This window comes from Crocodylus siamensis, chromosome 8 (genome assembly GCF_052110815.1).
Source record: "Crocodylus siamensis isolate JL-2025a chromosome 8, ASM5211081v1, whole genome shotgun sequence".
Lineage (NCBI taxonomy): Eukaryota > Metazoa > Chordata > Crocodylia > Crocodylidae > Crocodylus > Crocodylus siamensis.
In genome coordinates, this window is record NC_143402.1 from 53140868 (window position 1) to 53154758 (window position 13891).

The following is a 13891-nucleotide window of genomic DNA, read 5'->3' on the forward strand; positions in this document are numbered from 1 at the left end:
GGCACATGTTTAACTGATAGTCTGAGGCACCAAATCACAGGGGGCCAGGAAGAGACAGGAGCCCCCACTACTAAACATGGCTACAAATTTATTACATACGCGCGTGTCGTTCAAGTACATGGGGGGGGCATGGAGGGGGTCTGGCCCTGCCATGGGAGAAGGGGCCAGCAAGTGCCCTTCCCAGGGCCAAAAAAAGGGGGGGCCCTGGCTTAAAAATATAGAGCTCTCTGGGTAGGGGCAGGGTAGCCCCCCACCCCCACTTGGCAAGAGATAAATAGGGGGGCAGGGGGGTCTGTACAGCAGGGGCAGGGCATGGCATTGGGGGGGAGGGGTTAAGGCCTGGTGCCAGCAGGGGTGGGGCCTGCACCCGGCCATGGTGGGTAGGGCCAAGGCCAGGTCCCACCCAGAGGCAAAATGAATGGGAAAGGGATGGGGCCAGCAGGGCTTCACTCAGCCCAGAGCCATGGTAGGTGGGGCCAATGTATCCTCAGCCCAAGGCATGGCAAGCAGGGGTGTGGCCACACCCCACCCTGAGCCACAGTTTGTGGGGCTAAGGCTACACCCCACTCTGAGGCATGGTAGGGGAGAAGGGGGCAGGGCCAAGAGGCCCCGAACCATGGTAGGAGAGAGGGAGGGCCATGCCCTGCCCCGAGCCCCAGCAGGTGGGGCTGGAAGTGGGGCCAGGGCCAGCAGGGCCCAGGCCCACACTGAGGCCTGGAGGGCAGGGCTACAGGAGCCCACAGGAGGCCTTCTTGCGGCCTCGCTTGGCTTGCAGGGCAGCACGTGTGGCCATCTCGAAGACCTCCCGCACACCGTCCTTGGTCTTGGCTGAACACTCCAGGTAGCCGAAGGCTCCAATGCGGTTTGCCATGTCCCGGCCCTCCTCCGGCTTCACTGGCTCCTGCAGGGCAGGGAAGGGCACATCAGGATACCCATGTTCTCCACCCATGTGGAGAGGGACTTCAGACACCTGGGTACTATTCCCATTCTTGGGGTTTGAGGGTTGGGTTAAAGCAGGCAGTGGGAGCTGGGAGCCCAGACACTTGGGCTCTATTTCTGTTTGGGGTAGGGCAGGTAGATGGACAAGTTATTGTTAAAAAGCAGGAATAGAACTAAGGTCTCTGGGTTTCCTATTCCAGGCAGTTAAAGTGGGAACTGGGAGCCTGGGTTCTATTCCCCCCCATCCCCCCAGCAAAGGAGGAGGGGAAAAAAAAAATCCACCACAAACAAAAAACCCCCATAAAAGCATGGAGCAGGAAGTCCCAACATGGGTTCTCTCCCAGCTCTGGAAGAGGAAAAGAAGAGTAGGAGCTGGGAGCCCACACACCTGGCTTCTATTTCCAGTCTGGAGGAAGCAGGGACTGAGAACAAGGAGGCCTGGTTCTATTCCCATTTGGCCGCGGGGGGCGGGGCACATATTAAAAAGCAGAGAGAAAGGAGCTAGAGGCTTGGATACTTGGGTTCTAGGAGGTGGCAAAGAAGGAGAGCAGGGGTTAGGAGCCTGGACAATCTGGGCTCTATTCTTTGGATAGGTGGCGAGTCTAAAAAGAGAGGACTAGAGCAGTGAGCCAAGACCCCTGGGTTCTAGTCCTGTTCTTGGGGTTTGAACAGGTGGGGTTAGAAAGCAGGAAGTGGGAACCTGAATACCTGGGTTGCATTCCTGCTCTGGTGGCTGGTGGGTTAGGGCAGAGGAAATCTGGACACAATCCAGAAAGGGGAAAAGTGAGGTGGCAGTGTGCAACCCTGATTTTTTACCCCATGCTGGGCAGGGACAGTGAAGTGGAAGAGGCTGCCCTGGATGTCTAGGTTCCCTGCCCTGTGCCACATGGAACCCAAACGCCCAGGGCTGCCCACTGTTCCCATGCCCCCTGCTGGGTGGGGACGGGGTGGCCTAGCCCAGATGCACGAGTTCACCTGCTTCATTTTGGCGAGTTCACGGCGTGTGTGGTCATCATTGCGCAGGTCCTTCTTGTTGCCCACCAGGATGATGGGCACATTGGGGCAGAAGTGCTTCACCTCAGGGGTCCACTTCTCAGGGATGTTCTCTGCAGGGGGAAGAAGAGAGAAAAAGAGTATCAGGACAGTTGGGTTCTAGTGGTGGGGGAGGGGGAGAGTCTGGGGACAGTCCAGACTTCTGAGCAAGGCTGAAATCCAGGTAAGAGGAGTTAGGCACCTAGATGCCTGGGTTCTCCCCTAGGCTTGGGAGGGGAGTGGGTTTGATGTGGATGCCAGGACACCTGGGTTCTCCCCCAAGTTTGGGAGCCAGAACTTAGGGATTCTCGCCCAGCTTGCAGCAGTTAGGAGGGCCAAACTAGGACACCTGGGGTCACTCCCCAGCTCTGGCAAGGCCTAGGGTCTGGTGGGCTGAAGCCAGGACACTTGGGTTCTCCTCCAGGTCTGGAATGGGACTGGGGTCCATGGGGTAGAGCCCAGACTCCTGGGTCCTGTCCCATCTCTGAGGGGAGGTTGGCATTCTGACTGTCCATCCTGACTAGAACCCTGGAGTAGGTATGGGCTGTGGGGGCACCAGGCCCAGGCCAGGGTAGGACTTACCCAGGCTGTCAGGGCTGTCAATAGAAAAGCACATGAGAATGACATCTGTGTCTGGGTAAGACAGTGGTCTCAGGCGGTCATAGTCCTCCTGCCCAGCTGTGTCCCACAGTGCCAGCTCCACCTGCAAGTGAGGGTGTGAGCTCAATGCACAGCCACCCCTGGGACCAACAGCTGCCTGCCCACCCCAGATTGCCATGCAGTCAAACAGTGCAGCCACTCCGCCATCATTAGGCTTCAGCATGAACAGCACAACTTGATACCTGTTGGATTCTCCCAAGCCCATATGCCTCCCAAGTCTCCCATGCTAGGAACATATCAATGAATCCACTGTACCTCTAACTCCCAGTCACCTTCATAGTAGGAGAGCTCCCACCCCACAAAAACACTCAGCCAATAGGGTCCCAGCCCCGAAACAGGACACTACTACAACATGCTTCAATTAGTTGGACATGTCAGAGCATCTCTGCCCTCCAGTGGCTAGAGAAAGCCAAAGGCCTTCGCTTTCTCCCTGCTATGACCCACTTGCCACCCTCTGCCCTCCCTCCCCGCCCCACTTGCACCCATTTGCCACCATCCCCTCCTGTCCTCCACCAAAACATACCTGCTTGCCATCGACCTCGATGTCAGCGACATAGTTCTCAAAAACAGTGGGGACATAGACCTCAGGAAACTGGTCCTTGCTGAAGACTATAAGGAGGCAGGTCTTGCCACAGGCCCCATCCCCCACAATCACCAGCTTCTTCCGTATAGCAGCCATGTCTGGGAAGGAGGGAGTGGTATGTGCCTGTCAGGGCCCCTGCCTGGCCAAGCAGTGCCCAGGAGCACAAGGAGAAGGGAGGGGAGGGGCAAGGCACTGGCTGACTAACTACCCTGGCCAAGAGCCAGAGGAAGTCACTACCCTGGGTCTGTCACACCCACAGCCAGCAGAGGGGGAGGGGGAGCTCCCAGAATCTCATCCCCAGTCCTGTCTTGGGGACAGGTTTAATGTACCAGCCACTGCCAGAAAGGGGAAGGCCATACTACCATGGCTTCTGAATAGCTCTAGGGAGACTAAACCTTCCCTGGGCCCTGCCCCATGCCTCTATTTACCACCCAGATCAGGATTCGAACCAGGATCTGAACCAGCAGTCCGTGGCTCACAGACCAAGCCTCCAGCTAGTGGTTGGGAGGGCACCAATGAGGGAGAGCTGGTTGATAGCATCCACCCTCCTCCCTCCAGCCATCAAGCTCCAGGCTCAGGAGTGGGGCTGAGATTCAAGACCCTTGGGTTCTCTCCCAGTTTTAGGGGCTGGTGGGTTAGGGCAGAGGGATTTGAGAGCCTGAACACCATGGGCTCTGTCCAGTGGGGGGCAGGAATTAAGAGCAGCAGAAGCTGGGAGCTCAGACACTTGGGTTCTCAGCTTTTTTTACATCAGGACCCCCTTGTAAACATCAATGGCCAGCCCCAACCCAGTGCTTCTCGGTCCCAACCTGCTGTGCCCAACTTCCCAGTACATGGGGCAGAGGCCTCACAGATTGGAATTCTGCCAACCTATAAGGGAAAAGACATGGTTCCCCATGTCTCCCCTTTAAAGAAGAATTCATTTTTAAACCTTATTGATCCATTTTTTAAGTTTGTTCACAACCCTTTAATATACTTTTGGGTCACAACAGTGGATCACAACCCACAGGTTGAGAAATGGTGGTCTAGGGCACTAGCACAGCAGGGGCTGGGAATCTGGACACCTGGCTTCTCCCCCAGCTCTGGAGGGAGCCATGGAGGGAAACCAGGACAGGGAGGAGCACAGCAGTGGCCTGTTTCCCCACCTCTCCAGGTCAGCCATGCCACCTGCCTCCCCTGCCAGCTTGGCCTGGAGCAGCTTTATCCTGGGGCAAGCGCTCTTGCCCTGGCCCCCACACCAGCTGTCTCAAACTAGGAGTTGTCCCCAGCACAGAGTTGCCAGCCCCTGCCAGAACCACACTGCCACCAAATGCCACATCCTCCATGCCAACTAACCAGAAAGCACTCTTCTGCCCCACAAGTGAGCCAGACAAACCTTCCAAAGAGGCTTCAACTCAGTGCTTCCTTCAGCAACAGATGTGCAGGCCCCGGGGGGTGGGGGTGCAGCTTCTCCTCTACACCCCCCCCACCTGACTTTTCCCAGGCCTGACACCACCCAGTTTGAGCTTAGGCTAAGCTGCACAGGACCATACCCCACCCTCCCAACCAGGAACTGCCCTTACTCCTACCCTGACTCTCCCCGAGTCAGGATCAGTCCCCTACCACTGTGACAACTGAAATCAAGCTCCAGCCCCCAGATTTCCCCTCTCACAGCCCAATGGGAGAGCCAAAACCCTCCAGTTTATGACCCCTCCATGATTCAGCTTGGCCCCAAGGCAGAACTAAGGTCCCATTCTCCACCCCCCCCTTAGATTCTGACTGCACTACAGCAGTGCCAAGTCCCTCCATGCCTTGCCCAACGCATCCTAGGCAGAACCAAGAAGACCCCTCCACTCAAATAGAACCAAGTACCTCACCCCCACAACACAGCCCAGCTTGCAGTCACCTGGGCAGCACCAAGTCCACTCATTCCTCCAACAATTATGCCCACCCTCAAAAGACAGAACTAAGCTTCCCCCCTGGAAATAAGCAAATGCCTGGTCTCCCTCACCCCGTAACTTGTTCCAGTTCCCCCAGGGCAGCCCCCTAGCCTCCAGTATCTCCTCCCCTCAGGGCAGAACCAAGCCTCCAACCCAGCCCAGTCCCAGCCAGGACAGAACCAAATGGCTTCTCTCCCAACCTAGATCAGCTTCTCAGGGCAGCACCAAGCCACCCTAGAGTGCCACTCCCGCCCCCCCCCCCCAGGTGGAACTGAGCCTGCTCCCCCAGACCTCCTACTCCCCACAGCCAAATCCCCGCCTTAATGGTTTTATGTCGCTACCCCCACCGCACTGCCACATAGACCCGCCCCCCTACCCCCGCCAGCCCAGCCCGGAAGGGAGTTGACTTAACCCCCACCTTTCCCCTGTCTTCGAGCATGCGCGCAAGGCCACCAAGACCACACCCAAGCAACGCCCCCACCCCCTCGCAGCCCGCGCCAGCCAATCCGCGACCGCTCCCTCGCCCGCCGCGCGCCCCGGGGGCCACGTGACCCACGCCAGCTCCCTAGCCGGCCTCTCCTCCGGACAGGAGCCCCACGACCCTCCGTGGCGCTTGCGCAGAGCGCACCCGCCCTAATAACTCCCAGTGCCAGGGAGCTGCCCGTCATCGCAGCGGAGAGCCGCCACTAGCTCCGAGCAGTTCCCTTCCCGGCCTCAGTTCCACAGCTCACCGAGTCCCTTGGCCACCTCCGTTGCCGGCTCCGCCCGGCTCACACACTGCCCGGACCCTCCAGCCGCCTCCTCAAGCAAGCCCAGCCCACCCGCCTTGACAGACGAGGAAAAACAGCTAATGGAGAAGGCTATATACAGGAGCCTCAGCCAATCCCCGTCGGAGGGCGGGGCCCGGACCAGCAGTTGAGCTCGCCCACCTCCGCGACGAACCGCCAATAACCACGCAGGGTTCTGCCTTCTTTGTCCAATCGCTGTCGGAGAGTGGGGTATCGGGACAAGTGATGCCCTGCCCACGCTCCTTGATTGACAGGGTCGGCGGTCCACTCAAAGTGGTGTACAGGAAGGGCTAGGCGCGACACCCACTCCCTGACAGGCAGCAGGCTGCCCACTGGAGTTTTCTACTGTAGGTTTGAGCAATGAGCGTTGCCCCAAAGCGGGAGGCTTTCCGAAGGCCCACATCAAGCGCTGAGTGACAGGTGAACTTGCTCAATGGAAGAGAAGCCTGGGAAAGCGGGGTTAATACGTCAGGAAGCTGCGCGTCGATTCTGACTGACGGCGGGCCGCAGCCAATCGGAGAGGCGTAGCAAGTCCAAACCAATTCGCACGTTGGGGCGGGGCAAAGCTTCAGGGTTGTCTGTCAGCTGCCGTGCACGAATCAGAGAGGTGACCAATCAGCATTAAAGAGGGAGCCACGGGAGCACGGCCTCAAGGTGGGCGAGGCTAACGTCACTCTAGGTCACGCATCCGTAGATGATTTACAGTTTCGAGAGCCAGTGGGCTGGCCTCCCTCCTATTTGGGGTTCATGACTTCTCGTCAATGGAAATACTTCTGTAGCGGCTATGTTGGTATCGCCTCGCAGCGACCCCTTACGGCCACGTTGGAACCCTCCTCAGCCTCCCCCCAACTTGGCCATCTTGGAATCGGCCCCTCAGCTCCCCCTTGAGTGAAGCCCCTTACCCCCCCCCGCCCCAAATCTTGGCATCACCCTCCTACTGCCATCTCTGAGACAGGGTGTATCATCACAAACAGTTGTAGCCAATAGGTTACAGAGCAGCCAGGCTGACCTCAGTCCAAAGCTGTCCCTCTCTAGGGCACTTCCAAACTCAGCCCCTTCTCCATGCTCTGCCTCACCCCTTCCCCAGGCTAACTTTGTGCAGCACCTTGCCGTGTCCCCTGGTCCTCCTATATCCAGGCCCTGTCCCATTCCCCTCACCCCCATCACTTTGTCCTCAACTCCAAATCATAATTGCCCGGGACAGACCCCTGGACCTGCACTCCCAACTACACTCAAGCTAGGATTTCCCAGGAGTGTACCCAACCCCGCTCAATAAAGGGAGAAAAAACACCGCCATATCTACCTTAATTTGACTTAATCTCTCCACAGAGAGATGGCAAAGGGGAGGATGGTCGCAGCCCAAGCAGATAAAGGAACTAGAGAAAAATCTCACCAGGCTGAGCAAGGCAAAGACGTGGCAGATAGATTTCAACATAAATAACTGCAAGGTGACACACCTAAGGGGAAAAATAATCTCAACTCTAGCTATATGGCACTGTGTGATGAACTGTCACCACTTGGAAAAGAGAGCTTGGGGTCATTGGAGATGGTTCTCTACAAGCATCCAGACCTTGAAGACTACCCAGTTCTAGTCCCTGCACCTCCAAAAGGAAAGAGAAGAACTAAAGGTGCAGAGAAGGGTAAAGGATGATGGGTGATATGGAGGGGCTTTCACAGGAGAAACTAGAGAGACGAGAGAGAGTGTGGGGTGGACAGATGGATAGAGTGGGTATAGAGAGATAAACAGACCTATTCAGTTGAGAAAAATGCTTGAGGAGGGACATAAGTGTCCAGGGCAGATCCAGAGGGGTGCACTTGCACCCTCACTTTGATCCCTGCTCCACCCAAATTTTAAAACCATCTATCTGGCAGTGGCAGTACCATTTCTAGTCAGACAGTGCTGAGGGAATCACTTAACTACATGGCTCGTTATCATCTACCTCAGTGGTTGTCAACCAGGGGTACGCATACCCCCAAGGATCCTTTAAAAGGTTGGAAGGGATACGCAGAACAAATGAGAAAAATTACTGGGGGTGCACTGATATACCAGTCCCATATTGGATCAGTACCAATATAAGGAAAATTAACTGTATTAGCAATTGGTTCTTTTTGGCTGATGTGGCCAATAATGTGGCTGATAAATGCCCTGTTACATGCATGCAGCCACAGCGCACAGGCAGTCAAAAGCACAGCATGGCAGTGAGCAGCAGGGTCTGGCTGGTAGGTCTGTTGTGAGGGAAGGGGCAGGGGATGGGGCAGATCAAAGCCCCATGGTGAGGGAAGGAGTGGTACTGCTGCTGGGGCAGAGCGGGGGACAGAACCAAGAATGGCTTGTCTGGCTGGGTGGGGGCAACTCCCACCACTTCACACACACCAGGAGAGCATGGGGGCATGCTCCCCTAGATCTGTGCACAAGGTGAGGGCAGGCTGCTGCAGCAGGCTGGGGCCAGGGAAGCACCAGGTTCTTTCCAATGGAGGTGGTAGGGGTGGGCTGGAGCTGTGCTTGGGACAGGCAGCAGCAGCGCTGGAATTTTGAGGTGGCTGCAGGCCACCCCCTTTATTAGATTATATATTAATAATGCATTTATTATTAATTAATGTACCTGTCTTATATCACACAATTGGTAACATTAAAAACAAGAAAAAATATATAAAGGGGTATATGAAAACAGTTGAAAGCCCGATTGACCTGATCCCTTCTAAACTCTTCATTCTGCAGGTGTGGCTATCTTACACTCATTTTTATTGGTCTTGGTGTTCCACCAATCCAGCTATCCTTTCTTCTGCAATACTGCTGTCTGTTAGCTGCTTCTGGTAATGTAGCTCCTAGATTGTTTTTTGACACATTCCAAAGTCATTGACAAAGTTATATTTGTTCTTGCTTCAATCTTAACTTGAATAATACAATGCTAGGCCCTTAGCACATTAGTACAGCTTCCAGTTAAAAATAAATTGTGTTCATTTTGGGATGACATTTTATCTGTGTTTCATATGGGATAGTGCATCTCACAACGTGCGCTTGCCTAATCAGAATCCTAGATCTTTCCATGATGAAGGTTTACAAAACACTAAGGGGGCTCTCCTTCCAGCTTGGTGCACCACCACACCAAATGCAGCACTTGTCCAGAAGAGGCAGTGCATTAGATTGACCCAGCTTGCCCAACATCTGCATAGATCAGGTGCTTCAGCAAGGCTTTTTGGTATTTTTAACTACTAGCTGATTGAATCAGCTATTAGATAAAAGTGACAAAAAAACCCCACTGAAGTGCCTGATGTATACAGATGCAGGGAAGCTGGGTCAAATTAACAATGCTTCCTCTTCTGGTAAAGTGCCATTGCCCCCTACCCTCATGTCTGTCAGTGCCCTAAATGGCAAAGAAAAAGACAATGGTAATTTATTATTGACCGTCTGTCACCAAACAAGAAGGGGTCACCACATCAAGCTGCCAGGTAGTCAGTTTAAAATGCACACAAGTTCTTTCTCCTGAGTGTGTCATTAAAGGCTGGACTCATTGCCACCAGTTGCAGAAGCTGAGAATTGAGCCAGATCCAAAAAGGGATTGGACACATGCTTGGAGGAAAGGGGCATAAATAGAGTATGAGAGTTAGGGGCATAGCCTCTGAATTAGAACTTCCTAGACCTCAAATGCTAACTGTGTGTGTGATAGCCACCAAAAGGGCCAATCAAATACTGTGCATCATTTAGAACAGAATTGAAAACCAAATGAAGGAACATCATTGTGCCATGCTGCAAAGCCACAGGGTGCCAAAGTTTGAATCCTGTGTAAAGGTCTGCTCACCATGTTTCCAAAAGGATGGAGTCAAATTAGAAAAGGTGCAGAGAAGGACATCCAAGATGATCAAAGGGCCTAGAGTGGTGGCCAGGCCAGAGGACAACTATAAAGGCTAAGACTGGAGAGGAAAAGGCTGAGGGAGGAAAGGATGGAAGTTCAGGTGCAGATCCAGGGTGGGATTCACTCGTGATTCCTCCTCATCCATCCAAAGTTTAAAGCCAACAGCCTGGCAGCTACAAAAGCATTTTGAATCAGGCAGCAGTGAGGGAGTTGCTTGACTTCATGGTTCATTATCATCTAACTTGATTCTTCCTAATCTCATTCCATAGGTCTTCATGACCCTCTTCCCTCTGAAATGGTCTTTAAATGGTTATACTGTGCCAGGTATCCTTCTCTGAGTCTGTTGCTTCTGGTAACATAGCTCCCATTTCACAGCACTGAAGGCTGGTTTTTAACACTAGCTAGAAACATTAACTGAGGTGGGGAAATGCATTCAACTTAGGGGTGGAAATCACTTTCCATGAAGCACTGGAGACACTGTCAAGATATTCAAGCAAAGTAATCTGTTTGACAAATCTGAAAGAAATGTACATTTAACTAGAATAATAGAAAATGAGGCTTGGAAGGGACCTCAGGTCATCTAGTTCAACCTCTGGCTCAAAGCAGGACCATCCCCAAATTGACATCCCAGCCAAGGCTTTGTCCAGCCAGGTCTTAGTAAGGATGGAGATTCCACAACCACTCTGGCTAACCTGTTCATGTCTTACTGCCCTCCTAGTGTGAAAATATTTCCTCATATCCAACCTAAACTTCCCTTGTTGAAACTGGAAACCATTGCTTCTTGTTCTGTTATCTGAGAAAGTCTAGTTCCATCCTTTTTGAAACCACCCTTCAGGTAGTTGAAGGTTGTTCTTAAATCCTCCCTCAGTCTTCTCTTCTCCAGACTAAATAAGCTCAGTTCCCTCAGCCTTTCCTTATCAGTCATGTTCCCCAGCCCTCAGACCATTTTTGTTGTCCTCTGCTGGACTCTCTCCAATTTATTGACATGCTTTCTGCTGTGGGGGACCCAAAACAGGACACAATACTCAGCATGTAGCCTTACCAGTGCCAAATAGAAGGGAAGAATCCTTCCCTCATTCTGTCAGCAACATTCTTACTAACGCAGCCTAGCATGCTGTTAGCCTTCTTCACAAGGTCACACTGTTGGCTCATATTCAGGTTACTGACTGGACTACTGTAACCCCCTCCCCCCCATCCTTTTCTACAGAGCTGCTAAGTCAGCCAGTCCTTAGCCTCTACCAGTGCTTGGGATTATTCCATCCCAAGTACAGGACTTGGCACTTGTCTTTATTGATGTTCATGACATTTCTTTTGGTCCAAATCCTCCAGTGTATCTGGGCCTTTTTGAATCCTAGCCTTACCATCAAGTCTATTTGCTGCTCCACTCCACTCGGTGGCATCTGCAAACTTGCTGAGGGTGCTACCCATCCCATCTTCCAGGTCATTGATGAAGATATTGAACAAAACAAGCCATTGATTACTACCTTTTGAGCCCAACCATTCAGGACTAATGAAACAATATCTGCAATTATTTTTTGCCCAGTGCATTGGGTTTTTATAGAAGATAACGCAAATCAGTTCACATTCCAATAAAGGTTTGGGGTTTTTCACTCTCTTATGTAGGGTTTAGGTGATGTCTGGGATGGTTGGATAGAGATGATCCCACCTCAAGCAAGGGGTTGGACTAGATTGACATTTCTCAACCCATGGGTCACAACCCTAAAAGTGGGTCACAAGAATATATGAAGGGGTCATGAACAAATTTAAAGGAAAAAAATGTGGGAAACCATGGCTCTTCCCTTGGAGTTTGGCACAATTCCAATCTGCAGAGGGCTGCTAGGAGCCCCCCTGCCACCCATACTATGGGGGCTGGGACCTGGGGGCAGTGTGTTGGGAGTTAGGAACTCTAGGTTGAAACTGGCTATCAATGTTTACAAATGGGTCCTGGTATTAAAAAAGGTTGAGAACCACTGGACTAGATGACCTCCCTTCCATCCCTACTTCTCCATGATTCTGTGAGCCTTAAAGTGATCACTGTAGCTCTAGGCTCCTACCTTACTAGTGACACCTTGAGTTTCTTTTTACCAGGATAAAACCATGTTGTGTTAGATGTGATGAATCAGCACACTATCTGCAACCCCCTTTTCAGAATCCTAGATCCATCCATCTGGAGATCTATACAGGAATGGAGGATGCAGGTTAAGTGACTGGGAACTGATGTTCACCAAGATGCAGGATGCTGGAACCAGTGGAAACCCATTGAAATAGGGCTGCCATAGAGGGAGAACACTTTTCCTCGCATTGCTGAGTAGGATGTGGACCAATGGTTTGAAGTGGCAGCAAAGGAAATTTCAGTTGGATCTTAGGGAAACCTTTTTCACCCCTAAACCCAGGAAGCAGTGGAATAGACGCATAGGGAATGTGGGGAGTCTCCATCACTGAAGGTGTTCAAGAGGCTGGCTGAGCACTACTTAGGGATGATCTAGGTACAGCAATGTCTTTTCCTAGACTTCTGGGTTTTACTGGTTGCCCCCTCCCCACCTTTCTGCTACATGTCAGGGTGTTTTGAAGCCTTCCTCAGAGGCATTGGATGATGGCTGTGGCCAAGCCTGAGGGTGGGTGACAAATGGGCTGTGCCAATGTTCCTGCATGTCCTCAACCCTGCAGATTGCTGGCTACAGGCCCATGCCCCTCCACTCAGGGCCAGATTGGTATGGACTGGTAGGGAGTGAGACTGTTTGCCTTCCTCTGTAGTAGGGGCATGGCCTCTACTTGAGATCTTTAGAGCATATATAACATTTATATACCTTTTATAACAGCAGGATGTTGGTTGCTGCGATCTCTGCTTTCCCCGTGGCAGGGTCATGTGTGATGTCTGGTGTCATGTCAGGGCTGACAGATCAACTGTTTATTTCTGCTGGACTACTCTGATTCCACATCTACCACCTCAAAGTGGCCCAAGGGAAAATTAAAATGAATATAATCTCAAACATTTCTTGCTCAATTTCAATGCAAAATAAAAATTAAAAACCATAACTAATAATGGTCTTTAAATAGCCAAATAGGTTCAAATCACGAGGAATTGGCTTCTTGGAAGAAACCATTTAGTTTCTTCCTCCACAAAAGTGATGGCATTTTGGGGTGTTATATGCAGCTGTATCTCAGCTGCTCCCCCCAAAGCTGGCTGCTATTGGCACATGTGGGCCCCCTCTGGGTTGTTATAAGTGATCATTTCCCAGCCATTCAGCCCCAGAGCTGGTTGCAACCGGCCCAGGGATGGTTTCTTGTTTTTGGCAGCAGCTGTGGTCAGACTACTGTAAATCTTGCTAAATACTGTATTTATCTGTATATCATACTCCTCCTAAATAAGCACTCAAAAATTGAGATGATTTCCAAATGGCTTTGTTAAAATAGGTTTCAGCATATTGAGAGGAGACTGAATTAGGGGTATCATAATGCCCAGCGGGATGCCTATGCCATTATACATCCCCATTGGCTGAGCTTGGCTTACACTTGGTTATGAGTGAAAAAGTGTGGTTGTTTGGATTTTCTAACTTATTGAAATACCTTATTTTTAAGGAAAATATCATTGTTGCCCCCCTTCCTCTGCCAGGGCACTGGTCCAATCTGAGGGTGGCTGCTATGTGACTGAATATGTTAATTTGCAGTGGCTACCTCATTGCTTTGCATATGCTTGAACACAAGCATATCGTATTTGCAGACTACCATATTCTCACAAAGAGTTTTCTGAATCCCTTGCCAAATAAAGAACAAAAAAGAACCTCAACAGTAATAAATTAAAGATCTAAATGAGTTAACAAAAACCATTAATACTTTCAATTTGCTTACTGTTTCCATTAAAACTTAATAAATAAAAATAGTAATCAACAATCCTAAATCAGATAATCAACAATGCCCAAATTATACGTATAAAAGTAATCAATGCCTAAACTGTATGTATAACTGCATAACTGGCATCTAAACAAATTATGAATTAGTTACTAAAGTAATGCAATCTAAAAAACCTAAACGTTCATTAAAACCCAGAAAAACAAAACCCCTCTCAAAATGTGAAACCTGAATGTCCCCAAACCCAGAAAACTTGCAAAACTCAAT

The 13891-nt window shown here is 51.3% G+C and overlaps 1 protein-coding gene across 1 annotated transcript; it reads right to left on the bottom strand.

Annotated features, from left to right (window-relative positions):
- Positions 1-68: 68 nt before the first annotated feature.
- On the bottom strand, positions 69-6021 carry LOC149858557 (transforming protein RhoA-like). Its single transcript, XM_090059551.1, has 5 exons — positions 5865-6021; positions 3155-3312; positions 2554-2674; positions 1915-2045; positions 69-901 (listed from the first exon to the last, which is right to left on the bottom strand). Exons 2-5 carry the CDS (start codon positions 3308-3310, stop codon positions 728-730), a joined length of 582 nt encoding a protein of 193 aa, XP_089915677.1. The 5' UTR covers positions 3311-3312; positions 5865-6021; the 3' UTR covers positions 69-727.
- Between the last annotated feature and the right edge of the window lie 7870 nt (positions 6022-13891).